Raw genomic sequence first — 27302 nt, forward strand, 5'->3', positions numbered from 1 at the left:
ATTGTATGACGATGAACTCGAATCTAGAAATTTCCTTATTTCATATATTAATGAATATACTATTAGATTAATACATAAATTTTAATTCATTCTTGATGCTCTCTTTTGATTATCACGGACACGATTAATTCTATAAATACTTTAAAATATGTCAATTTATGCTCATTTGAAAATTTGGTCAAGAAATGAAACAAAGTATAAGATTGATTTTATCCAACGAACTCTATTCTTTTATTTTCAAAAATGTATTCAAACGCACGATTTTCAGAATTAATAAATTTTATAGATTGCGTTTGTTTCAATGGAATAAGAGGGTGTTTGGCTAAGTTTATTTTAAAGAGCTTATAAGCTCTTGGAGCTTATAAGATGTTTCAAGAACTTATAAGATGTAATTTATTAGTAACTTATAAGTTGTTAAAGTGTTTGGGTAATTTAGCTTATAAGCTAAAGAGAGAATTTTTTGTTAGTGAGAGAAATTTTTTGTTAGAGAGAGAAAATCGAAGAAAAATGAAATTAAAATTATATATAATGAAAATAAAAAATTATAGTTAAATTATTTTTATAAAATGAGTGTTGCTTATAAGATAATGAGAAAATAAGTTGAGGTAGATGAACTTATTTTTTTGGGAGCTTATAAGCTTTTTAAGAGTTTATTTTGCCAAACACTTGAAGGAACTTATAAGCTCCTAAACAGGTTATAAGCTGAGTCAAACACCCTCTAAAAGATACAGTATAACGTCAACGTTATGAGACAACAAATTCATGGATTAACCTAACTATATGTCTGTGTAGGTGGCGTGGGAATTCAAAGGTTAATTTGGAGGAGAATTTTGGGTGGTAGGAATTGAAGTTGAGCAAATAATTCACGAGTGACAGCCACCAAGTGCTATTATTAGTAATTGGTGTGATTACATCTAATTAACAAAATGAAGAATTATGTTGTCAATGTGTCATATTTAAACAGGGTTGCATGAAGGACATATTTGTGATTTACCGTTGAAATGCTACTCCAGCATTTGCTCTGTGTTTGTTTTTTATCCCTCTAAATGGAGGGATAACAAAAATTTATGCATTTGAATGTTTGATTTCTTATCCCACATTTTGCACAAACTATTGGAATAAATAGCTTATTTAATGTCATGATTACATTGTAATTAATGATATTAAATGATATTTTTGGAATCTACATGTTGAGTAGATTAATTTGGTATATTTACTTGTTCAAATCTGTAAAGAATTGAATGAGTAATTAATACCCAAAGATATCCATGGTTCGGACCACCTGTTTGCCCAAACAGTACACGTGGTGACGGTTAAGGACCGAAGAGACACGACGGTTCGGACCACCTGTTTGCCCAAACCGACGTGGCAGCGGTTGAGGACCGAAGAGACACGTTGGTTCGGATCTGTTTGTCCAAACAGGGCACGTGGCGACGGTTCAAGACCGAAGAGACACGCCTGTTCGGACCTCCTGTTTGGCCAAACAGTCACGTCAGTTCAAGGAAACCCCTGGACTACTATAAATAGGGCCCTCCAGAATGAGATTAAACACACCAACGAATTCAGATAATTAATTTGTCATATTAGTTTAGTTTACATACTCAGTCCCGAGTATCAAGCCGTTCGACCGGATAGCGAACTCCTAGTGCTAAGGACTCGTCTATCATCCCGAAACCGTTGTATCTTGGGGGGCAATTACTGTAGATCCGCGAGCACAGAGCGGAAGTAATTTTGCCTTACGGAGAGAGAATTTATTCTCGCCTCGGTTCTGCATCCTTACATTTATCGTCATTCTATTTTCTACACTACCAAATAACAATCGTAAGGTAAAATTAGTGTGGAAAGATGGCGACAGGAAGCAACAACAACAACGTTCCAACTGTTCCGGTCAACGTTCCAACTGTTCCGGTCAACGTTCCAAACGCTCCAGCACCTGCCGAAAAGCCGGAAAAATTCTCAGGTTCTGAATTTAAATGTTGGCAATCAAAGATGTTTTTCTATCTTACTACTTTGAATATGGCTCGTTTTCTGAATGAGTCTCCTCCAACTGTGGGGGAAGACGAAACTGATCCGGAAGTGCGTATCGCATATGATGCATGGCATCACAGCGACTTTCTGTGTCGCAACTACATTCTGAATGGGCTAGATAACACTCTCTATAGTGTTTATTCTAGCATCAAGACGTCCAAGGAGTTATGGGACTCATTGGAGACGAAATACAAAGCAGAAGATGCCGGCTTGAAGAAATTCATAGTCGGTCGTTTTCTGGACTATAAAATGGTGGATAGCAAGACTGTTATTGAACAAGTGCAAGAGATTCAACTAATCATGCACGACATTCTTGCCGAAGGTATGGTTTTGTCTGAATCCTTTCAGGTGGCTGCAATGATAGAGAAATTACCACCACTCTGGAAGGACTTCAAGAACTATCTCAAGCACAAGCGCAAGGAGATGGGACTTGAAGACTTGATTGTTCGTTTGCGAATCGAAGAGGACAATAGACTCTCCGACAACAAAAGACTCTAAATCCACAAGTGGGTTTGAATTTACCATTGGTGGAGGAGCAATATCATGAAAATCTTCTAAGCAAACATGTATAGCCCGATCTACAATGGAATCGAAATTTATTGCTTTAGACAAAGCCGGCGAAGAAGCCGAATGGTTAAGAAACTTCTTAGAAGATATTCCCTGTTGGGAAAAACCTTTGCCTCCGGTTATGATACATTGCGATAGCATGGCTGCCATAGAGAGAGCAAAGAATAGTTTGTATAACAGTAAATCTCGACATATTCGTCGAAGACATAATACCATTAGACAATTGATCACTACAGGAATAATGTGCATTGACTATGTAAAGTCAAAAGACAATATTGCGGATCCGTTTACTAAAGGTATTAATCGTGATCAATTGTATAACGCAGTAAGGGGAATGGGATTAAAATCCACACGTTAAGAACTTTCATAGTGGTAACTCAACCATGATGACTGAAGATCCCAAGAACATGGTTCAATGAGACAACTAAATTATGAAAGTTCAAGTTGAGCACTTGAAACTTTCAAAATCCATTCTCATAGCTGCTCAAGTGCAAAACCTGCAGCTTGTGGTAAAGGGTAAGCCTTTTTAAAAGCTTTTAATGATTCCTATAGCCTCAATAGGTGGAGTATGGCAGGATACTCTTTTTAGGAGATCACCTATATAAGTGAAGAAGTGGGGCCGCTTCAATTATCGATAACACTTATGAATCCAAGAAATGGTCCAATGCTAGAAATGGACACAACGTAAGAACGAAAGATATTAGATCTATTATTGTGTGTATGTTGTTGACTTGGTTTACACAAAAGTTGACCGGTTCAAGACATCGCGTTCACCGAGCAACGAGTAAATCCGATGGCATTACACTAAGGAAGGTTCAAAGCTAACAACTACCTATCCTGATGCAATAATGGGTCGTCGGGACTTAGTTTTTTGCATTTGCATTAATCATCATTCATGTGGGGGATTGTTGGAATAAATAGCTTATTTAATGTCATGATTACATTGTAATTAATGATATTAAATGATATTTTTGGAATCTACATGTTGAGTAGATTAATTTGGTATATTTACTTGTTCAAATCTGTAAAGAATTGAATGAGTAATTAATACCCAAAGATATCCATGGTTCGGACCACCTGTTTGCCCAAACAGTACACGTGGTGACAGTTAAGGACTGAAGAGACACGACGGTTCGGACCACCTTTTGCCCAAACCGACGTGGCAACGGTTGAGGACCGAAGAGACACGTTGGTTCGGATCTGTTTGTCCAAACAGGGCACGTGGCGACGGTTCAAGACCGAAGAGACACGCCTGTTCGGACCTCCTGTTTGGCCAAACAGTCACGTCAGTTCAAGGAAACCCCTGGACTACTATAAATAGGGCCCTCCAGAATGAGATTAAACACACCAACGAATTCAGCTAATTAATTTGTCATATTAGTTTAGTTTACATACTCAGTCCCGAGTATCAAGCCGTTCGACCGGATAGCGAACTCCTAATGCTAAGGACTCGTCTATCATCCCGAAACCGTTGTATCTTGGGGGCAATTACTGTAGATCCGCGAGCACAGAGCGGAAGTAATTTTGCCTTACGGAGAGAGAATTTATTCTCGCCTCGGTTCTGCATCCTTACATTTATCGTCATTCTATTTTCTACACTACCAAATAACACAAACATCATTTTTCCTTCCTTATTTTCACTTCAAGGAGGGATAATATTATCACACTAAAATGGAGGGATAATATTATATCTTCTTGAAGGAAGAAAAAATGGTGTTTGTGTAAAATGTGGAATAAGAAAGCAAACATTCAAATGCATAAATTTTTGTTATTCCTCCATTTAGAGGGATAAAAAGCAAACACGCCCTAAATTTATTCGAATTTTGACCAAAAACAAAAAGACACGTGTAGTGGTATAGTATTTGAGATGAGCAAAATTCCAGATTTTGATGATTATAAGCTATGTTGAATCAAATCATAAGTCCGTAGAGATAGAGCTAGTGTAATGTGATGAATTGAGAGGGATATGTGCTTTTAGTGAGTGGTTGAGACCTCATTTCCATGCTACTTTTATCCTGGAAAATCGGCACCTGCTTTTGTTTTTAAAAACAAGAACAAAGATTGTATGATGATTACAACATTAAGTCAATGCTTGCCAAACCACAACATTCTCTTTTCTTCATGCATTTCTCACCCCTGCTTTTCTTTTCTTTGTGGATTCAACTGTATCCATCATTGCTGCTTAACATCAGCATTTCCAAATTAAGCTCTTAATCCATTCTTATTACAGCTCATATTGTTTCTCGTGAAATCCGAATTTCCTATTTTCTTTCCCCACATTTGTCTGTGTCTGTATCCACGGTGATGAAGCCCACACAATTCGTATATGTCTTGTTTAATTACTATTTTTACATCTGTTTCCAAAATTTGAAGTTATAATCCTTCTTGATTTTCGGAAAATTATAGGCCTCTCTTGGGAATCATTGCTCTGTTTCTGTGTATATGAAGATATAGTTTGACAAGATGAAAACGCCAAAAGGGACTTCTTTTTTATTTTTATTTTTTATTAATGAATAGATAATTTTAAAGATCGTGTGATAGTAGACTCCAACTTGAGACATTTAGCCTCAGACACTAACCACGGAGTTCTATTACAAACTTTCTGATCCATATTGTGTTGAGAGAGAGGGAGAGAGATAGAGAGAGAGCTCTTATGCATGCTTTTAGTGAAGTGCACTTGAGAAATAGCACATTAAGCAGAAATTTTTTATCTGATAGATTTTAGTGAAATGTACATTTAAAGACAGAAACAGAAAAAAAAAATCCATCTGCTATTCAACAAGACTTACTATTTTCACCATTTAAGGAATCGATGTAAGGTTAATTATACAAGAGGCTCCCCTCAAGAGGAAAACACAGACAAGATTTTACAACAACATAACCAAATCAAAGCTCTAAAAAGACTTATGGACGCGACTATATCATACTCCCCCCACGTACGTACAGACAAAAGGCGTCTCGCGTTTTTCTCACTGGTTTGAAGTTGAGCTATGCGGACTCACCCCCAGATGAGATGCCCCAACTTCTCCAGTCTTGGGGCTGTAAGGTCCTCTTCCGTGGTGGAGCTGAGGTGTTCTCACGCCTCTCAGCTCACTCACACGTGGGCTGTATGCCTTCTCTGAGAGATGGGGGCTCTGCAGTTTCAAGTCCTTTGCAGGGGTTGATGACGAGCTTCTGACCCTTGGGCTGCAGGTATGCTTGATCTCGCCACGACTTCTTGTAATCATTCCATCTAAGATCTCTCCTCCATCTGCAAAGGAGAGTCTCGACCCAAGTTCTCCCTCCTGCATAAGAATTGAAGACCATTGAAAATGCAATAATTTGATGGGAATGTGAAGGGGGTGAGAGAAAGATGATCTACCGGTGGAATGTTGAATGGCACGGCCGGTGCCTCTTCATAGTCTGCAGCATCTAAATCTTGAAGATGAGCGCCTTTGAAGAACTTTGGCAGCACGTACTGTCTCACCGGGACTAGGAGCATGATAAGGAGAGGGAAAAGGACTCCTGCAATCGGAACCCATGTGATACCGAAGCAGAGAAGCAAGTAGGTCGTTTGGAATAGGGTGAACATTGCGATGGTCTTGAAAGGCACAGTTTCGACAAAAGTGGCGTGGTACTTCTCCAAAACCCTATCAGAGAAAGTTCACGCAAGACAGTAGTTAGTTTAAAGTCTTCAGTAGTAGCTGATTCTTGAAAGCACAAGTTGAGGTATTTGAAGAACGGACTTGTATCGTCTGCCCTGTGCAGTGAAGAGAAGTAGTATCCTCTCCCAAAACTGGTTGCCGGGTAAGCTCTCAATGGCCATGAAAGCAAAATATCCCCACAGCACGGAGGTGGGAATCATTCTCAACGCGGGCATTGCAGCAACGCACCCTCCAACCATAGTGGACTGCAGCAAGTTGCTGAGGCGTTGTTCTTTGACCTCAATGGGGAGCAAATCATCAATCTCCTTTTCAACGTCGAAGACTGTCTCATCCACAGGAGCATCAAAGCTTCCCATGCTAGAGGCCAACTGAACTGTGGACTCTTTCAGCTCCTTTAAACCCTGATGAGTAGTAAATAGATCTTTCCTGTTGGCGCATTTCTACGAGAATCTAGAAATTCTTGAATGCAGAGCAACACAGCAAAGACAATTAAATACAAGAGAGAAAGTGGGAGGGCAATAGCATACTCTATTTGATGGCTCCTGGTAGATAAGAGGGGTCTGCATTTGCTGATAAGCTTCTTGCATGTTTCCATATAGTTGCGCCAGATTTGAATTCTTTTGAATACTTTCACGTGCTGTGGCAACGAGTCGATTCCTGAGTAGCTGAATTATTCATAGAATAAGCTTTAGAGAGCAACGAAACGCTACAAAATCTGCAAGAGAGCCATTGAGATGGGGAAATATTACAAAAGACAATCACCTGGTGTTTCAGAGTAGCTAGGCTTTTTGTATGCATGGGCGACTGTGGAATTACGCCGTTTGATGGAGGGATGCCTAATAGACCACACATTAATGTCTGACAAAAAGAAACACAACGAATTGGATCAGAGCTAAAAAGACTAATCGCGAAAGATGAAGCAACTATGAGTCGATCAGTCTACGAACCAAAAAACCAAGAAGCAGCAAATCATAATGGAAGGAAGGTGGCTTTCTCAGATTGAATTCACTTTGCTGAGCCAACTGAGATGCAACGCTATGGTCAAAATAGTAAAGGACTGCGATCATCGTTGCAGGAATAAAAGCTCCGAGGATGTAAAGAATCGGCACATTTAGCATATCCTGAAATATTCACCATCAACCATTTTTTTCATGTTTTATTGGAGAACTGAGGAATGAATTTTAACTAATTTAAGCAACAAGGCTTGCCTTTATCACTGTCCAATTCTCGTAGGCACCCGGGGACCATGGATTTGGGCTGAAGAGACGCCTTGGAATCCCTTCTGGAACATTCTTAGAAGGAATGTATGAAACTGCTGTCCACACCAACACCATCAATGGCACACCATAATCAGCTATAAGGCTCCTAAGCGAACCTGTAAGGAGACAGTAGTAAGCAACCGTGTTACCAATTCACCTCAGAGATGGAAGCTACTCTTCCTAGATTATCTCGTTTGTATGATAATACTAACCAGACCCATAACGCCATGATCTAGCTTTTCGGCTTTTCAATGCAGTTAGCAATAGACCAAATGACAGCACCAAAGCAAACATGCCATTCGCAAACCGCCATGAAGACATGAAAGCTGGCAGGCTAGTATCTTCCCTTTTTGGTATGCGAAACTCATCCACGAGTCCCTAACACACACCATTGAGGAATTCATGTTATAGTTTAGAAGCTGAAATTCCTTACTTGATAGTACTAAGTGCATTATCCTTACTTTAATTGCTTGCTGCATGAAGAGCATCGCAATAAGCATTCCAAACAATTCCCCGGCCAGACGGGTAAATCTGTTGATGATGGAGCAAGCTCCCAGAATAGCCAACAAGAACAACAAAGCCGCAGTCCAAACACATACCCTGTGTTTTTTGGTTTTTCATATCAAAGAATACATTGAGGCATTAGGCAAACAACAATAACAAGAATCACCACAAAACCATCAAGAATGTAAAGATGAATGAAGCTTACCATCCAGTCCATGCAAGAAACAACTCACGGCCCAAATCCGATCTCTGCTTAGCAAAGTTGAACATGAATGTGTACATTATAACAGTAGGCTCAGCAACTCCCAGAATCAGCAATGGCTGTCCTCCAATTATTGAGTGTATGATTCCACAAACAGCAGTGGATGCTAAAGTCTGAACAGCAGTTAAAACTCCCTCTGCAGTTTTTAGGTACAACTGTCAATACATCACACTCCAACAACAATAAAAGTCTTGCAAGATCTCTTAATGATATATCATGGATGCAGCAATTTCTTTGAGTAGAATTATCTATGTCATATACAATTATCAACAAGATCCATCACCAACAAATTTTATCACCTCTAACCTATCTACAAGTATCTCAAACATCAAAATTATGAATTTGTACGTGATGATTAAGGAACATGAATCTACTAACCTGTGCTTCTCTCCAGTTGTTCACCAAATGAAATAACTGGAATAGCAGAAGCAAAGAATATGTAGGTTGTAGGAGCCAATATTCTGAAATCAATGGGAGGGACAGTATTACAACAAAAGAACTGCAAATTCAAAACAAATATTGGTAAGAATCCAAGAAAAATGAGTGTGCATACCTGAAACCAGCCTTGAATCCACCACTCCAATCTTGCTTGTAGCAATGCAGCCGGTTATGAATATCATTCTTAATCCCACGAAAGGGCACAAATGATTCTTCCATTTCCGAAAACCCCCAGATTTTATTGTCTTCCTCGAGAATGGCTCAGTGGAATTTCAGAGAAAAACCAAACTCAGAAATGGCTATGGAAGAAACTGCATTGCCATAGGATTTGATCAAACAAGATTAAGCAGTTTTTTTTCTGCCCAAGAATTTACAGAAAGGTTGTAAAAGTGCCCCTTCAAGTATCAACAAATGGCAGCACTTCCAATACCAATCAAGATTCTTGAATCTTGATCGAGAAAAATGTCAACTTTGGACACTTTTTTTCTTCTTTTATAACCAATATTCGAGAATAAGAAAAGAACAAGAATGAAAGAAGAGTTTACATTCAAGAATCTTGAAAGCCCAGAGCATTCAAAAGCGCAATCAAGATTCACAAAACACAGTGTGAGCGCGCGAATAACAGAGAGAGAGGAAGATCCCAAATATATAGAGCTTGTTTCTTCTGAAATATACAAGTACTAGTTAGAGAAGAAACAAGTGACGACTGTGTGTGTGCGAGAGAGAGAGAGAGAGAGAGGCGGGTCAAAAGGATAGCTGCTGAAAAGGGATCTGCAGTATTATTGAACAATGCACCATACAATCACAACTCGTAAATAAATTGCCAAATAGTTGTGCTTGAGCTCATTAAATATAGTAAAAGCTCTGAACTGCTGAAGAGGAAAAGAAGAATACAGTTCGAGCCTAGCTGTCGCTGGCAATGCATTTTTTGGGTGAGGATTCTCTGCCCGCAACTTGTGCTCTGTAGTTTTTTGAATCAAAACTCGGCCGTTTGGACTAATTTGCCCTTTTTTTATATTTTTACCTTTTCTTTTAATTATAAATGTATCACTCCATCAGAAGCTGTGTATCCCAAAAGAAAGGGGTGGAATGGGCTTCCGGGACCTTCGGAGTTTTAATAAAGCGCTTCTTGCGAAGCAAGTCTGGAAAATGATCAAGAACCCGAGCTCGCTTATGGCAAGAGTATTCAAAGCACGATATTTTAAAAATGGGGACATTCTGCATGCCGATATTCGACCTGGTGCATCGTACGTATGGCGATCCCTAGCTTGGAGCCGTGAACTTGTTGATAGGGGCATGTTCTGGAAAGTGGGAGACGGACGTAATATCAAAATTTTTAAAGATGTTTGGGTTCCAAAGGCGCACAGGGGAGTGTTGCTGAAGATAGGGGCTACCGTTCGGGAAGATGCGAGGGTGGCGGAGCTTATAACTAGGGAAAGGAGTTGGAATAAGGAAAAGTTGGAGGTCCTCATGTGGCCCCCCGATGTGGAAGCTGTTTGCAAGACTCCAATCGCTGGACATGGCAACAGCGATGAGGTTGCTTGGCGGTATGATCAAAAAGGGGCTTTCTCGGTGAAGTCAGCGTATCTCTTATGCGTGGGCTTCTATGATCAACATGCATTTAGCAGCAGGAGAGAGGAGAAGTGGTGGAGTAGTAACGTCTGGAACTTGTCCATACCACCGAAAGCAAAAAAAATTTGGTGGAAAGCTCTCAATCATTTGATCCCAACTGAAGCTAACCTGCGGGAGCATCACGTTCCGGTGGAAGGGATCTGCACTCTTTGTCATAGCCAATGGGATTCCACTGAGCATGGCCTCTTCTTCTGCTCAACTCTGCGGCAGATCTGGCGTGGGTCACGGTTCTGGCAAACCCTCGCCAAAGCCGCACACCTTGATATGCATGGTATTGCTGATGCAATGAGGGCGGAGCTCACGGGACCTGACTATGAACTCTGGGTTCTTATGGCGTGGCAGATCTGGGTGGAGAAGTGTAGAGCGAAGCATGAAAACAAGGGTGAGAAAGGAGTGGTGTCAGAAACACAATGCTCCATAATGTGGGAAACGTTCCAGAAAGCAAAACCAACCTTTGCCATGAACTCAATTATGGGAATGACGATGGGAGACAAGAGATGGCTGTGCCCGCAGCGCGACACTCTTAGAGTCGACGTGGATGCACTCTTTGATGGCCAGTCGAGTGCTTTTGGTGTGGGCGTCATCGTTCGGGACAGCAACGACAAGATTTGTGCTGCCATGTCTAAACGCACGAGACCCTCGTCTAACCCGCTTCTGGCCGAGATTATGGCTGTTGTGCAGGGCATTACCCTCTGCGTGGAACTGGATTTTGTGCCGTTTAGCATCTTCACTGACTCCATGTTGGCGGCAAGGGTTATGGCAGGTCCGGCGGATGATCGGGACTTCCTACCCGATGATATTCAGGAGATCCTCACGGTGGCTAGGGAGAATGGTATGTTTGGAGTTTTTCATATGCTTCGCACGGCCAATATGGCAGCACATGCGCTGGCGCAGTTTGCGCGTAGTATCGAGAATAGGCAAGTGTGGAAGGAAGATTACCCTCGTTGGTTAAGGGATATTGTAATCAACGATTTAGCGTAATAAAATAACACGCCTTCCCTCTCAAAAATGTATCACTCCATCAACGTTACGATCTTTAAGAAATAAAAAGCCACTACTTTTTAGTTGTAGGATTTTTAAGAAATAAAAATATAAAGAATTATATGGATCGCGTCTCAAAATATACCTAAGAATGAATGAAAATCGAAAAAGTGATACATTTTTCAGGGATGGAGGATATATTATAAAATAAAATAAGATTTGATTATAAAAATAATACTTCCTCCGTTGCATAAAAATGTACTACCTCCGTCCCGTGAAATTTGAGCAATTTTCTTTTGGCACAGGGTTTTAAAGAGTTAGCATTTTGTGTGTTAAATATAATAGGTGAAAAAGAGAAAAAAAAATTACCATGTAAGAAAAATGTTCAAGCTTCGCGAGACAATCCAAAAAGAAATACTGCTCAAGTTTCGCTGGACAGAGGGAATATTATTTTATTATTTTCATTTGTCCCATCAAAATATATCACTTTTATTTTGAGACATGACCTTACACGATTCTTTACATTTTTATCCTTTTAAAACACCATACATGAAAAAAAGTGGGTCCTTTCTCAACTCAGTACATTATCTACCAAATATTTCTTAAAATTTGTGTCATCCCTTAAGCGAGCTTCGTCCTACATTTTAGTATTAATTTGAGAATGACACAAGTTTTAATAAAGTGGTTTAGTGTGTTGTGAGTGAAATAATGGTCTCACTTTTATGAGAGTGTTAAAGTGATTAAAGTGATTTCATATGATTGTGTGAAATACTTTTACTTAAAAATAGAAATAGCTACTATATTGTGGGACAGACTAAAATAGAAAGACGAATACTAAAATGAGAAATAAAGGAAGTACATTCTTATGAGACGGGAGGAGTATAAATCAATTTATAAATTATATGTAAAAGTAATTATGATATGCACACTCCGTCCCACTTATAATGACACAATAGAAATGAACATAAAGATTAAGAATAATGTGTTAAGAGCACTCCCAGCAGAAATTCCAAAATTATGCTCCTATATTCCTCCCTAAAGCTTCCCTATTTAATTTTAGGATCTCGATTTTATAAATGCATACACCAGATCTCCTATTTTCTACATAAAAATAATAATTATGTGTGGTCCCTACTAATTATAAGCTTAAAATAAATTTAGGGTGGGTGTAAATTTAAGATTGAATTTAGGTAGGTGTAAAATTTTTTGTGGGTCCCATCCAATTTAGGGGATCTGCTGGATGCATTTTTTATCTCATTTTCAATTGTTTTAGCCTAAATTTAGAGTTAGTGATGCATTTAGGTGATCTGCTGGGAGTGCTCTAAGAGTGTAAAATTGGTAGTCTCTATCCACTTATTAAATATGTATAGAATGAATAGGGATCACATATTATTTTTAGAAATTATTATTATAAATAGGACAAATTAATAAAGAAAGTGTCTCATTATAAGTGGAAATAAGAGAGTATATTCTTAAATAAAAAGATTGGTTGAAAAAAGTTAAAAATTAGACGAGCGAAATACAATGGTTATGCAAATTATATTAAGATAAAATAAATCATGTTAAAATAAAATAAAAATAATAAATCGTATATATATAAATATATCAATCCTAAAAAATAATTTTTCATTTTGAGTAATGTAAGAAAGACAAAAATGTTAAAAAAACTACACGGTGTGCTGTAGGCTGTAGCAGAGGATCCTCAGCCGCATCTTTAGGCAGTGAATAACAATAACGGCCCAACTAGCCCAATCCTTCCTTCTCCCATTTGATTTCATTATCCTTTCATTTTTTTTTCTTTCTTCACGAAATTCTATAAATGCAGATGATTGAATTAACAATAGTTTTTTTTTTTCTTTTTTTCTTTTTTGGGAGAAGGATTAACAATTATGAAACTACAAGAATGTCATGGGTTGATGTAATTTTCATTCAAGTGGCATTTAATGACTAATGAGTTGCGAGTTTAGATCATCCAAAAAAATCTATACAATCATATTGTAACCATTTACGGATTAATTAAATAAGAAAAAAATTAATTTATTTTTAAAATTAAAATAAAGTTTAATTATTTTATTGTATTATTTGTATTGTATTTATTTTTTTCTTATACGTTTGTTTTTATTTTATTTTTTCAAAAAATTATTAAAAAAATTACAAAAACATAACTACAATGTGAATAATACAATAAGTCATTAATATGGATATTTAGCATCAATTTTAATTAAATTTTTTTATATTTTAAAAATTAATGTGGATATTTAGCATTAATCTTAATATGGATACAATAAGTCATTAACGTGGAGTAATTAAATTTTTTTCTATTTTAAAAATAAATTAAATAATTTTAAATTTCTCAATTTAACGAACGTGCACGTGACCATAAGGTGGATATTTAGCATCAATCTTAATTAATTTTTGTCATCCAAGATATTCGCATTCCTATGTCTTCAATGCTCTATCTCCGGCAATCTATTAATATATGAAAATACGGTTTTTAACTAATAGTTTTTACCGCCATTTTTTGACAGTTTCTTTCACAATTTTTATTCCCAAATTTTGAGGGATTTAAATAAACGTGCGTCAACTGCTATTAAATTTCTCTTGCGACAGATTTTTATATCAACATAAACAAGCTTTATGAAAGGAGAAACAACAACGATTTGAAACATAGAGGCAATTTCTGAAAACATAGAGAAACAATGCAAAGATTTCAGCTGGCCGATTTCGAAATAACACCATAAAACAGCAACAACATCAACAATTTTTAGAGTTTCCTTCTAATGGAGAAACAACAGCAAGACAGAAAAGAGAATAAGAAGCAGAAGAGAAGAAGAAAAAGAAGAAGACCGGAGAAACAAGCGGCGCTGAATAAACAGAAGAGAACAAGAAGAAGGCAAGTGGCGCTGAGAGTCAGAGATGATCAAAAATGAGTGGATTTTGAAAATGGCCACTTTCATATTGTAAAATTAAAATCTAGCCTATGAAATAAAAACATAAAAAAATGGCCACTGTTACCAAAATACCCTTCCACATTAAAAATTAAAAAAATGGCCACTTTACACCACCCCTTTAAAAAATCCCGCAATTCACAACCAGTGTGAATTCACAATCAAAATTTTTTGGTTGTGAATTCACACTGGTTGTGAATTCTCAATTCACAACCAGTCGAATTCACAACCAGAATTTTTTGTTTGTGAATTCACAACTAGTCGAATTCACAGCCAAATTTTAATTCACAACCAGTCGAATTCACAACAAAAAATTAATTCACAACTAGAATTTTTTGGTTGTGAATTCACAACAAACGAATTCACAACCAAAATTTAATTCACAACCAGATTTATGTTGGTTGTGAATTCACAATCAGTAAAATTCACAATCAGAATTTAATTCACAAGTAGAATTTATTTTGGTTGTGAATTCAAGTAGTTGTAAATTTGAGTTTTTAAAGTTTGAATTCACAACTAAAACTAAAATTTATTTTGATTGTGAATTCGAGTTTTAGTTGTGAATTAATAGATCTGATTGTGAATTCAAGAATATTAAGTTGTTGATTGTGAATTCGAGTTTTAGTTGTGAATTAATAGATCTGATGAATTCAAGAATATTAAGTTGTGAATTCATAGATGTGGTCGTGAATTCAAAAACATTAAGCTGCTGTGAATTCATAAATTTGGTTGTGAATTTAAGAACATTAAAAAAATAATTATACAGCTCAATCAAATTGCTGTACAACACCAAAATACAACAACTCAATCTACCATCAAAATACATCAATTCCTCTAAATCAAACTAAAATTAAACTCTCGTACAAAGGTACAAAATTTCAAAATAATGACAAAAGTAAACAAGGATGAAAAACTTAATTTGGTTCAATTCAAATGCAAGCAGAACTGCAAAAGCACGATTTGAAAACAATCAAAACATTTTCGTAGAAGAGCTAGTTATTTTCCAAGAATAAGTCGCAACACAGAACTCTAAACCTTAACCCTAAATCCCCAATTTGGAGTAATTTTCGTTGCAAATTCCTCAATTTGCCGTCTTCGCCGCCTTTGACTATAACCAGCAGCGGCAACAACTCGCTGGTGTAGGTGGAAATGGAACAGATTTGCAGCAGATGAGCAGATCTGTCGTCGCAGCCGGATGAGGCGGCATGACGGCAATTCGCAGGCGGAGAAGACAGCGCGAGGGACGACGATGAAGAAGCAACCGGAGGCGACGGCGCAACGGAGATTTGAAGTTGGAGGAGGCGGCGGACGCAAAATCGAGCTCCAAAATGTCCAGATCTGTCGACGGCAACAAGAGAGAAAGCCGACGACAGCAGCAGCGAGGGGATCGGCGACGCGGCGTTGGAGGTGGCACGACGGCGGACGATTTAAAGAGAGAGAGAGAGACCTGGAACCCCGGCGGTGCCACGACCACAAGCCACCACCGTCGGGATTAGATGCGCCGCTAGAATCTGGATGGGCGGCGTTGTTTTCGGCGCTGCTATGGGCGGAGACGACGAGGCTGGGGCGGCGGCGCTTCGCCGGAGGAGAGAAAGAAGGAGGGAGGGAGGTAGGGGGAGAGAGAGAGAGCGAGAGAAGTGAGAGAGCGCAGAGAGAGAAAGCGAGAAATAGCAACTATTTAAGGAGGGGCATTTTAGTCTTTTCACGCAAAAACTGGCTAAAATTTTATGTTTTTATCCTATAGGCTAAATTTTAATTTTGCTATATGAAATAGGCTAGTTTCATATATTGACACATAAAAAAATTAGGGATGTTTTTATATTATTATTGCACTTATTAATTTGGAACATGAAATGGAGTAATTAGATAATTCTATTCGCCCTTAATTTTGCTCCTGTTTTTATGGCATCTTATTTAAAATATATATGCAAATATACTATTTTATCATGTACTCCTAAATTAAATTTCTCTCTCACTCTTTGCCTAAAAATTTGGACAAACACAATTCCCTATAAATTTGAAGAAGAAAATAGAAAAAACTCTGAATATAAAAAAACACACATAGATCTCCATAAATTCGAAGAACAAAATATTACATTCATATTTTTTATAACTATGTATTTATATAAAATAGATGAGGGACGTCGTTTCACTAGTTGAAAATAAAATATTACTACCATTAATGGAATTTTTTTACTTTTTTTACATAATGTTGTAAAATAATATTAAATTGAATGAATAATAATTTTCTCATAGTGATCAAGTGAGTTTTTGATAAATAACTAACTAACTAACTATATATACTTTCGTTCAAAAAAAACTAACTATATATACTAACATTTGCATCCCGTACAATGCACGGAAAATGTTTTTATATTTTTATATTAATATAAAATTGATATCAACTCAATTATCATATGTATAAATATAATAAAAATAAATAAATTAACTGAATATATTTAAGCTAAATATTGAAAAAATAAAAAAATTCACAACATTAAAATATGAAAAGGCAAAAAAAAAAAAGGGTTAAGGTGCAGATAGGCCCCTCAAGTGGAGGCCCTTAGAGCGTTTCAGTCCCCTTACTAACTGAAAAAAAAAGAAAAAATAATAATAATAGATTTATTCAAAAAAAGATGAAAAATGAGAGAGAATTTTTAAAACATTTAATCTTTAAATAAATAGTATAACCTTTACATTTAAATTTAAACATGTATGTAAAATATATCAAATTAAATCTCTTATCGTGATCTTTAATTTGATATGCATATAAATATTTTTATAATTAATCGAATTTTTTAATTTTAAAAAGAAATAAATAATAAAATAAAAATATAAAGGATAAAGGAAAAGGAAAGAAAGATAGTTTATAAATAAACTATTTTACAGGAGACCACTTCTTTAAAATGACGTTTGATTTAAATATTCGCCGTGCATCGCACGGGCAGACATACTAATTACTTTTATGTATTAAATTGGTTAATGCAAGAACATGACTTTTCCTCATAAAAAAAAAATAGCATGACTATGATAACAATTACATGTTCCCATAGGCCATAAGCACAAGGGTTAGGTTCTATTGAGAAGTTCATTTTCATAAGAAATAAAATTAATGAACATATCAATAAATTATTTAAACATACCAATATAACTGATGAACATACGAATTTATTTAATTTGTTAAAAAACATGCCACCATCAGAGATCGAACCCCAAACCAAATGCGCGTTTATAAAAATTAATTGACATGTTCATCAAAATGTACTACTTGTTCACACCTATTTAGATTGCTTTTCACTTCTCAACATATTTATATTTCTCAATTGAACATTTTCATATATATATATATATGTGTGTGTGTGTGTGTGTGTGTACACGAAATAGTTCAATTAAATTATATATTTATTTTCTCTAAAAAAATTATAAATTTATTATAAATCTTAATAATTTAAGAGTTGAAATAAATTATATTTAATATAATATATATGTACTTAAATTTAAATCATTTATATATATATATATACATATATATATATATATGTATATATATATATGTGTGTGTGTGTACACGAAATAGTTCAATTAAATTATATATTTATTTTCTCTAAAAAAATTATAAATTTATTATAAATCTTAATAATTTAAGAGTTGAAAATAAATTCTATTTAATATAATATATATGTACTTAAATTTAAATCATTTTATATATAAGGGGAGATTCAAATGAAAACTCCTAAGTAAAATGAGAATGGAGCAATTATTTTTAAATGCTTTAAATTTAATAGTGAATTCGTTAATTTTTGTAGAAAAATACATTCTTCTCACATTCTTATGAAATACTACCTACGTCCCATGAAGCAAGACCAAGTTCTTTTTGGCATGGGAATTAAGAAATTGATATTTTGTGTGTTAAGTGTGGTAGGTTAAAAAGTGAAAAGGTGAATACAGAGTAAATTTTTTGCTACTTTTAGAAACTGGTCTTGCTTCGTGAGACAAACCAAAAAGAAAATTTAGTCTTGTTTCATGGGACGGAGGGAGTATGTAATTTTACGATAACCATATATATATTTTATTTATTTATTTTTTAAAAGAAGAATTGTCATGGTGCATACATTAATAGGAGGTATATAAGTCGCATTATATATATATATAGAGGGTTAGTTTTTATGGAGAAGCAAAAAAAAATATAGAGAATAGAAAAGTATTAAACATGTCATGAACATATTAGTAGAAAAATAGAGAAGCAGTTGAACATGTCATGAACTTTTGGGGGCTGGGGGGTTCGATGACTGATCATGTTCAACACAAATTCCCGTTGAACATGACGCGAATCAATCTCAGCCGTTAAATTAAATAAGATCAATGGCTGAGATTGCTTCTCCTTTCTATATATATATATATATATATATATATATATATATATAGGAGAGGACTATAATAAAACCACATTTTATTGTATAAAATAGGAACTATTTTCAGCTCTTAGATCATCAAGATCTACGGTTGATTCACCATCTTTTCAGATGAATTCATGGTCCTGAGTTCGAATCTCATAGGTAGCAAAAAAATTATGTTTCGCAATTCATACGTTTATACAGTGAATTTATACGTGTTCTACATAATATTCATACATTTTTACTGATTTTTTATTTTAAGAGTTGTTTTTACTGTAGCCCTTCTATATATATAGCAATTGTTAATTTGTTATTATAGTGAAATAAAGGGTATTATAGACAACACTAGAAGTAATGTAGATCACAGTCACAACATTAATATTCAAAAGCTGGATTGAAACCATTTTTAATTTCTTGCTGAGCCTGAGTGAAAAAAAGAAAGAAAGAAAAAGAAAACTACAAATTTATTTCGATAATGCCGTCCCCCGCCATCATTATGAGAGCAAATGTTTTTTTATAGTGAAGCAAATCTTAGCTAGCACAAGTCACATAATTAGTAACTACATAGTATGTATCTGCCTAAGCTAAACTAAATCAATAACCGACTTAGAAATTGATGACGAGTCAAATAGTAGAAAAGATTAAAATAATCAAACATACGTAGCATGACAGCAAAACTTACAGACAAAGAATTACTACTCCATTATTTATTTTCAGATTTAAGCAAACAGCGTACATACATGCACTCTGTCTACCCATTATTTGAAATTCAATAATGTTTTTTAGACAGCTTTCTACCCACCTCTTTATTTATTTATTTATTTATTTATTTATACGTATTTTTCTCTCTTTTCAAAAGGTTGACCTTTTGTAAATCTGCTCCCAGGGCGGACCCAGAGGAGGCAGTGGACTTCATGAGCTTTACAAAATTAATTGTTTTTCTTTTCTTTTCTTTGGAATTAATACAAAATTAAGTTGGTTTTCTTTTTTGTTATCGTTGGCATTAAGTTTCTTAGTAAAATGATGCAGCTAGTATACTAATCAAAATATGTTTTGAATTAAATTTTTATTGCATGTCAAATGTGTGTAATACAACTTTCATTTGTATGCAACATCTATGTATTTCATTCTCCAGATATGTAAAATTTAATACTCACCTCGACTCACTCTATAGGTTCATTTTCCTTTTTGTGACGTCTTACTAGAATAGACTTGTTTTCCATTTTGAATAAAAATATATATATATACTTAATTGGTGTTAATCACACCACTTTCCTCTTAAAAGTTACTCCCTCCGTCCCACTTCAATTGACACTTTTGAAGTGAGCACGGAGATTAAGAATAAAGGATAAAGAGTGTAAAGTAGGTAGGGTCCACTTCTTTTATGTGTGTAGAAAAAGTGAAAGTGCCAATTGTAGTGGGACAAAGAAAAAAGGCAAATGTGCCAATTGAAGTGGGACGGATAGAGTAATTTTTTAATCTCTGTGTCCAAAAGAAGTAAACCTATTAGAGCGGGACAGAAGGAGTATCATAATGTAATATACAGGGATATTGGTCTGATTGGATCCTTATTCGAGTTTTGTATAAAACTATTTGTCTTGTATTTTTTTTTATGATATGTTATGAATTAAAAAATAATTATTATACAATGAAAAATTGAAGTTCAAATTCAATATATAAAGCTATTATAGCTAATGTGTTCATTGTTCTTTGAATTTTGTTATTATTATTTTAAAAAATGAAACAATTTTACATGAAAAGTGTCCCCAATTGTGAATGTCTCATGTTCACTATAATGAACCTAGTTTTGTCCTACTTCAAAAAAGATAAGAGAAATGCTATAAGGTGGTTGTTGTGTTCAACTATTTTTTAGTGATGTTGCGATGTAACTTAAACATTAATATGATTGTATTATATAATTAATTATTATTTAATTCTAACTTTAATTTTAAAAATATATATTTTATATATAAAACTATGATTAGTTGGACCCCATTGACTATAAGATATGAGTCCGCCAGTAAGTGCTCCCTTACTATAATTATATTTCATCTATGTTTTAGAACGATAACTTACTTACAGATAAAAGGACCACAATAAGTAAGAAGGTCACAGTGGGATGACTTGATAGCTTACTTGATTTTTCTTAATTTTGATTTTTGTATTTTTCATTTAAATTTAATTACAAAAATTTAAATAACACAATTTACTTCAAATTTAAATTACATTAATTTTAAAATCCTAAAAATTACATAAAAAAATTACATAAATCTTAAAAGATTAAAAACATATCCTAAAATAATTATTCCGGCCCTAGAGGCCTGAAACGTGCCCAAACGTACTCGATCAAATCATTTTGGAGCTAAACAGGTATCTGCCTATCTCGAAAAAGTGCATCTTTTGCACATATTGCTCGAAACAAACCGGGGTTGCTCGAGCACTCTCCGTCGAGTCACTGCTAGACGCCTCATGTCCTGCGTCGTCATCTCTCCAATGGGTAGCTATTTCATCTTCGTTCTCCACAATCATGTTGTGGAGAATGATGCAACACATCATGATGTCCTTGAGATGCTCGACGTACCAACCTCGCGTCGGACTTCGAATGATTCCCCATAAAGCTTGAAGCACTCCAAAGGCACGTTCGACATCCTTCCGTGCCGATTCTTGCATCTTCTTGAACCCGGCCTCCTTTGGATTTGTCGCCATCGGTGGACTATTGACGAAGCAACGCCACTCCGGATATATGTTGTCGCACAAGTAGTAGTGTCGGTTGGCCTCAAAGATCATCAGCGCCGTCGTTCCATCCAACACGTCGGAGAACAGAGACGACTGATTCAGAACATTGATGTCGTTGTTCGAACCGACGACACCGAAGAAGGCATACTAAATCCACAAATCGTGGGATGCAACGGCTTACAAGATCAAGATGGGCTCCCCTTGATCACCGCGTGTATATGCGTCATGCCACGCCTTTGGGCAATTCTTCCACGCTCAATGCATACAATTAAGACTCCCGAGCATCTTGGAAAATCCGTGTCGCGCCTCGTGCATCTGAAAAAAGCGTTGGACGTCTGCCACCGTAGGACGTCGAAGATACTCGGCTCCGTAAGCCCGAATGACAGCCTTGCAGAATCTCTTGAGGCATAGACGCCTCGTCGTATCGGCGACCTTGAGATACTCGTCGAAAGTATCCGCACTGACGCCAGTGGCTAATTGGCGGATAGCCACCATGCATTTCTCCAAAGGCGTGAGAAAATCCCGACCTCGTGCATCATGGCTCATCTGGAAGTAACTATCTTCACCTTGCACAACATCGACGATGCGCAAGAACAACTCCTTCTGCATCCGAAAACGACGTCGGAAAAATATAGGCCCGTACGTCGGATTGTCGTTGAAGTAGTCTTGCATAAGACGTAAATGGGCAACCTCACGATCACGGTAGACGTAAGACCGGTGATGAACAACACGTTCTGGCTCCGATTGGGAGTACATTTGAGCAATCAATTGTTTCTGCAACTGGATCTCATCGATGATCTCTTGCGCTACCCCGTTGGACGAAGACGGCGAAGTATCATCGAACCATTCGGCCATTTTTAGAGAAAGAGAATATGAAAATATAGTAGAGAAAGAGAGGAAGATTGAAGGAGAAAATTTTTTGTGTGTGTGAATGAAGAAATAGGAATATCTATAGATAAGAATTTAAAAAAAAAAAAAAGGGTGAAAATGACCATGTAGCTGTTGGAAAGAAAAAAGAAAAAGAAGTTGAAATCAGCTAGATAGCCGTGTGGACACGCGGCTTGAATAAAGAAGATCAGGCCTTACCCGTTAAATCGGGTAAGCCTTGAGTACATGATTACTACAATGGGAAACTCGATCTGTGGATTACTCGAGTAGGTGGGATCGTGTCACCCATTGTGGGTGCTTATTGTACTTGATCTAGAAAACGAAACTAAGATAACTTTTTTGTTGAAAATATTTGTATTGCACATGACGAACAGAATAATGTTTAATTGTTAGTCAATTCATCACAAGAAATTATTTATTCTTCTTTGAGATGTTTCAAAATATAATTCATTTTATTAATTTGAATTATCTTAAATTTTTCTTTTATTGAAATAATCTTATTTAATAGTTGTAAAAATATATATGGAGGAATAAATATGGGCAAAATACAATAATTACATATAAGTTATATTTGCCAAATAATTTAAAATATATATTCTTAATTTGTTTGAAACATAAAAGGAGATTATTTTGATGAGTCGGATAAAGTATTTATAAGTATAACTGCATGATTCATAATTGAACGCAGAGTAGAGTTATTAATTAAACGAAAACTTCTTTATGGTCATTCGCCTACCATGCATGTGTTTGTTAAATTATTTGTTAGAATCCTTTTATTGGCTTCTTGTGATAATTCTCTTTATTTTGCATTCTCAACATTTGATTGGAAATTTTGATTAAATTAGGATTATTATAACGTGTTTGGAAATTGGTAGTTTTTGAGATTGTTTACAAAGCGAAGGAAAAGAGGTACAAAAGGAATATTCATAATAGGCAGACCCGCAAAAGCTAAAATATACATCATACAAAAAAAATGGATTTTATATATTTGTCAAAAGGGCCTTTAAAGTAAACTTTGAGGAAAATTATGTCTTTTTTTAATTTCATTTCATTAAATAATCTGAAAGGGTTGCTTCATTATTCGACTGATTATTACTTCCATTAATGGTCTAATAGGAATGGTGGAGAAGCATGTTATTAGAGTAAACTTATGTCTTTTTTTTAAAATTTCATTTCATTAGAGTAAAATTAGTACTATATTATATTGTCATTATGTAAACAAGTGATAATATCTGCAAATGTTCTTCTCAAAGTTAGTACAATATCTTCTACAGTATCTCTCAGATTTCTAAGTGGCAACAGAGACGTTTAAGAGCCTTAAACTTGTGATTTTTGTAGATACTTTGAGTTATCTTGTGCAAATTTTATGGATATACATGACCACGAATCTATTGATTTAATGAAGCTTAATTGGATCACAATTAGAGATAGATCAAGATCATCCAAGTTGAGTTCTCATCAAGCCAGAACTCCTGTTTCCATCTACGATTAAGAAATGATTAATTTGGGCTATAAGAGAATATTGGAGGTTTGAAATGACTGGGGAATTTCGTACTTAATAGCTCTCGCAATGTAGTTGAGAATTCTTGTTTCTGCTAGTATTTCCCCCATACTTATTACAGTCTGTAGTACATTCATTGATACTGTATTGTTTGTTCTAGCAGAAGATTTTTTGCGAGGAATACACTTGAGCGTACATTGTAAAAGAGATACAAACTCTTCTTTATTGTTGGTTCTTGTTTTTCAAGGGATTAGGTGCACCTAGGAGGTTAGTCGTTATTTAGCTTCCAGTTATTCACCACTGATGAGGTTTTGGGAAGATGTATAAGCTAAGTAAGAGGGAGTCGTATTGTATAAGTTCTTGTACATCATAATTTCATATGACGAAAATTTTTCTCTAGATAGGTTGTTTAACTGAATTGAGTTATCATTCTTGGTGTTTTCATGTGTTGCATTACTATATCTGCACACATACATGTTCACATTAATTATTTCATCACATCTCACCACATATTCTATAAATTAATCATTCTTTCGCATTTCATTCACTAATCTGAAAAGGTTGCTTCATTATTCGACTGATTATTACTTCCATTAATGGTCTAATAAAAGGAATGGTGGAGAAGCATGTTATTAGCAGCGTCACCATTATGCGATTCACTTTTGTCCATGCAACAATTAATACTTCAGATAAAGTGAAAAAGAAATAGGAACAATAATATTATTTAAAGTATTAAAAGAGGTACAAAAATGAAGTGGAAAAGAGAGATCGCAAATTCAAAATTTTATAATGGCAAAGGGGATCTTTTTTTGATTCAAAAGTATCACCAAATTAAAAAGTATCTGGATCGATAGAAGAGATTAAGATTCATAATGAATTATTAATATTCTTAGTTCCGATATCTCAAAAAAATATACTATATATTTCTAGTTCCGAATAAACTATACTAAGTAATTATAGTTTAATTATTTAGAACTTGTTTCAAGTAAGTGATACATAAATATTTATAATGTTCATATTAATACCTAGTCAATGTGATGCATGATTCATTATTTCAAGAGATGAAGAGGCAACTCTCAAGAATAAGAAATATAAATAAAAATAAAATAATAAATACACTTTGCAATAAGTTAAAGAAATATAGTATTTTATCAAAATTTTAGTGTCTGCAATATCAAAATCCTGCAGCGGTTTTATATTTAATCTTTCCTTGATCATGGGTATCAAAAAAGATAATTCCTTGATCGTATATAAATATCGAGCTCGTTTATTTACAAGATTCTCAAAATTTACGCCCTCGAACACTAAAATATTCCAACTTGAAATTTTTGTGCTTTTTAATGCAGCAAATGCTTCTCAACCTATTTTAATGATCAATTGAGTGGTTTGATTTATATATGTTCCTATAGCTTTAGAGTGAAGAAACCATTTATATATTTTGCAAGCAATTATTGACTTCATATTAAAAGTTAAAGCTGTCATTCATAATAACTATTGCACCCATTGAAAATTGCGTGCAGAAAAAAGTAAAAGGGAAGCGTAGTCAAACAAATGACATTATCGAACCAATACTTTTTTGTTTTTGTTATCAACTAATATTAAATACCCTTCAAATTTGGACACATTCCTCGTTGCTTTCGACTTTCAAGGTTGTCATGACACATTTTAGGACAAAATTAATCCCACTAATCTCCATGTACTTATACACTCACTTGTTACAATCTATCCCATTTTGGGGTGTCTCATTCATTATTTTTATATGTTTTTTTTTTTCAATTTAAATCTCTAATGCTTTAATTTAATTTTATAATTATTCATGCAGGTAATATATTTGTCTGCTGAGTTGATTATTTCATAACTAGGATGTATAATTCTTTCAAACTTCAATTTTTAGTAAAATATAGTAATAAATTTTATTTTATAAAAAATATTACCCCACTATTAATATGGCCCGATGAATACTCATGAACATTATAGAATAGAGGATTCGAACCGTTATAAGTGGACTGGTTTTTACCCATGGGTATTAATTTTTATGATAAAAAAAACATTGAGATGTATAATATGAAAAAATTATTTTATTCAACGTGCTTTGAGTCTGGATTGTAAAAATTAGTGGACTGATTTTTGCAATTGGGGCGTGACCCAAATAAAAATGTTAACACATCTAGCTAAGTAACCATAAATCCATTTTTGTATTCATATTCCATTCAAATTTGTACAAAAATACTGAGTGCACTACATTTTATTTTAGTAGCCGAGTAGTTTTGGATTTAATATTTTTACACAATTTGAAGATAATAGTAATACTTTAATCTGTTTTCCAATTCTATGCATCTAATGATGTTTATTTGTGTATGCTATTGGTAGCCTCTGAATTTGATTTGGTAACTTTTGTAAGGTAGAATCGGAATGATTTTGTCTGGCACCAAAAGCAAAATGATTGAGAGATTTGAGGCGGAGAAGAAAACCAAGAAATAAACAATAATAATAGTGAGATACTTAATTTTTTATCTCAACCATTGGCTACTGTGTATGGGTCCCCATTCTAATCTTTGATTTTATATTTTGGAGATATATAATACTATAATGCTTCATTTTGATCCATCGCTATTTCAAATCTCAAGTGTTTTAATTTTCTAGAATTGGGAATGAATGATGATGCTACTTAATTATTGAGCTCATTTCTCTAGAATAGTCCAAGACTATGACTAGAAGCAGAGGCTTAGTAGTGTAATAATCAGCATAAAAATGGGCCTTGGTGAAATGATGTTTTGAAAGAAACAGTGAATGGGCCTGGGCCTGAATTGATTGCAGCCCGAAAGCATTGTAATATAGTAGTAGTAGTAGAAAAATATGAAAAACAAAAAATAAAAATAAATAAAATATGCGGTGAACGTGGATCGAACACGTGACCTTCAGATCTTCAGTCTGACGCTCTCCCAACTGAGCTATCCCCGCAGTGTGTTTAATATTTGGTATATTCATATTAAGTCTTAATAAGTTCTATATACGATTACATGAACAATTAGACTTTGTAGCACACGATAGAAGCGTTGGTGGTGACATAAATCTTATACTTAATTTTGATAATAGAGGCTTCGAAATTAAAGTATGGAATTCCGAGGGTCATTTATACTTACATTATACACAATAATGACCATTTAAAAAATAATTTTAATAAATTCCTATTAGTCAATTATATCATAATTCATGTATATATATATATATATACACACACACACACACTCATACTAAGTAATTATTAAATATATAATTTTAACCTAAATCCTATATATTTTTGTAGTCAATTAATTTTAAGTGTCGATTTAGTTGATGAGAAGTTTCTCCTCCAATCATTAAGTTAGAGGTTCGAGTCCTCACGGAAAAAAATGAAGAACTAATATTAATTTTTAAAAAATATCTTTAAGTTCAACGCAACTCTCGTTTAAATTAACATCAAATATCAAATTTTCAATGAAGATATAAGCTTAACATCAAACGTGTCTATTTTGATTTT

General features: G+C 34.8%; 1 protein-coding gene and 1 non-coding gene across 2 annotated transcripts; both read right to left on the reverse strand.

Moving 5' to 3' along the window:
- Nucleotides 1-5367: 5367 nt before the first annotated feature.
- On the reverse strand, nt 5368-9642 carry LOC131006427 (probable boron transporter 2). Its single transcript, XM_057933596.1, has 13 exons — nt 9248-9642; nt 8818-9013; nt 8643-8725; nt 8208-8400; nt 7960-8098; nt 7711-7876; nt 7448-7614; nt 7187-7360; nt 7002-7097; nt 6767-6904; nt 6321-6640; nt 5957-6224; nt 5368-5879 (listed from the first exon to the last, which is right to left on the reverse strand). The coding sequence occupies exons 2-13, from the start codon at nt 8919-8921 to the stop codon at nt 5565-5567; spliced, it is 2163 nt and encodes a 720-aa protein (XP_057789579.1). The 5' UTR covers nt 8922-9013; nt 9248-9642; the 3' UTR covers nt 5368-5564.
- A 17028-nt stretch (nt 9643-26670) lies between these two features.
- TRNAF-GAA (transfer RNA phenylalanine (anticodon GAA)) lies at nt 26671-26743 on the reverse strand. Its single transcript has one exon. It is a non-coding gene; the product is annotated as a tRNA-Phe (tRNA).
- Nucleotides 26744-27302: the final 559 nt, after the last annotated feature.

This window comes from Salvia miltiorrhiza, chromosome 1, assembly GCF_028751815.1.
Source record: "Salvia miltiorrhiza cultivar Shanhuang (shh) chromosome 1, IMPLAD_Smil_shh, whole genome shotgun sequence".
Classification (NCBI taxonomy): domain Eukaryota; kingdom Viridiplantae; phylum Streptophyta; class Magnoliopsida; order Lamiales; family Lamiaceae; genus Salvia; species Salvia miltiorrhiza.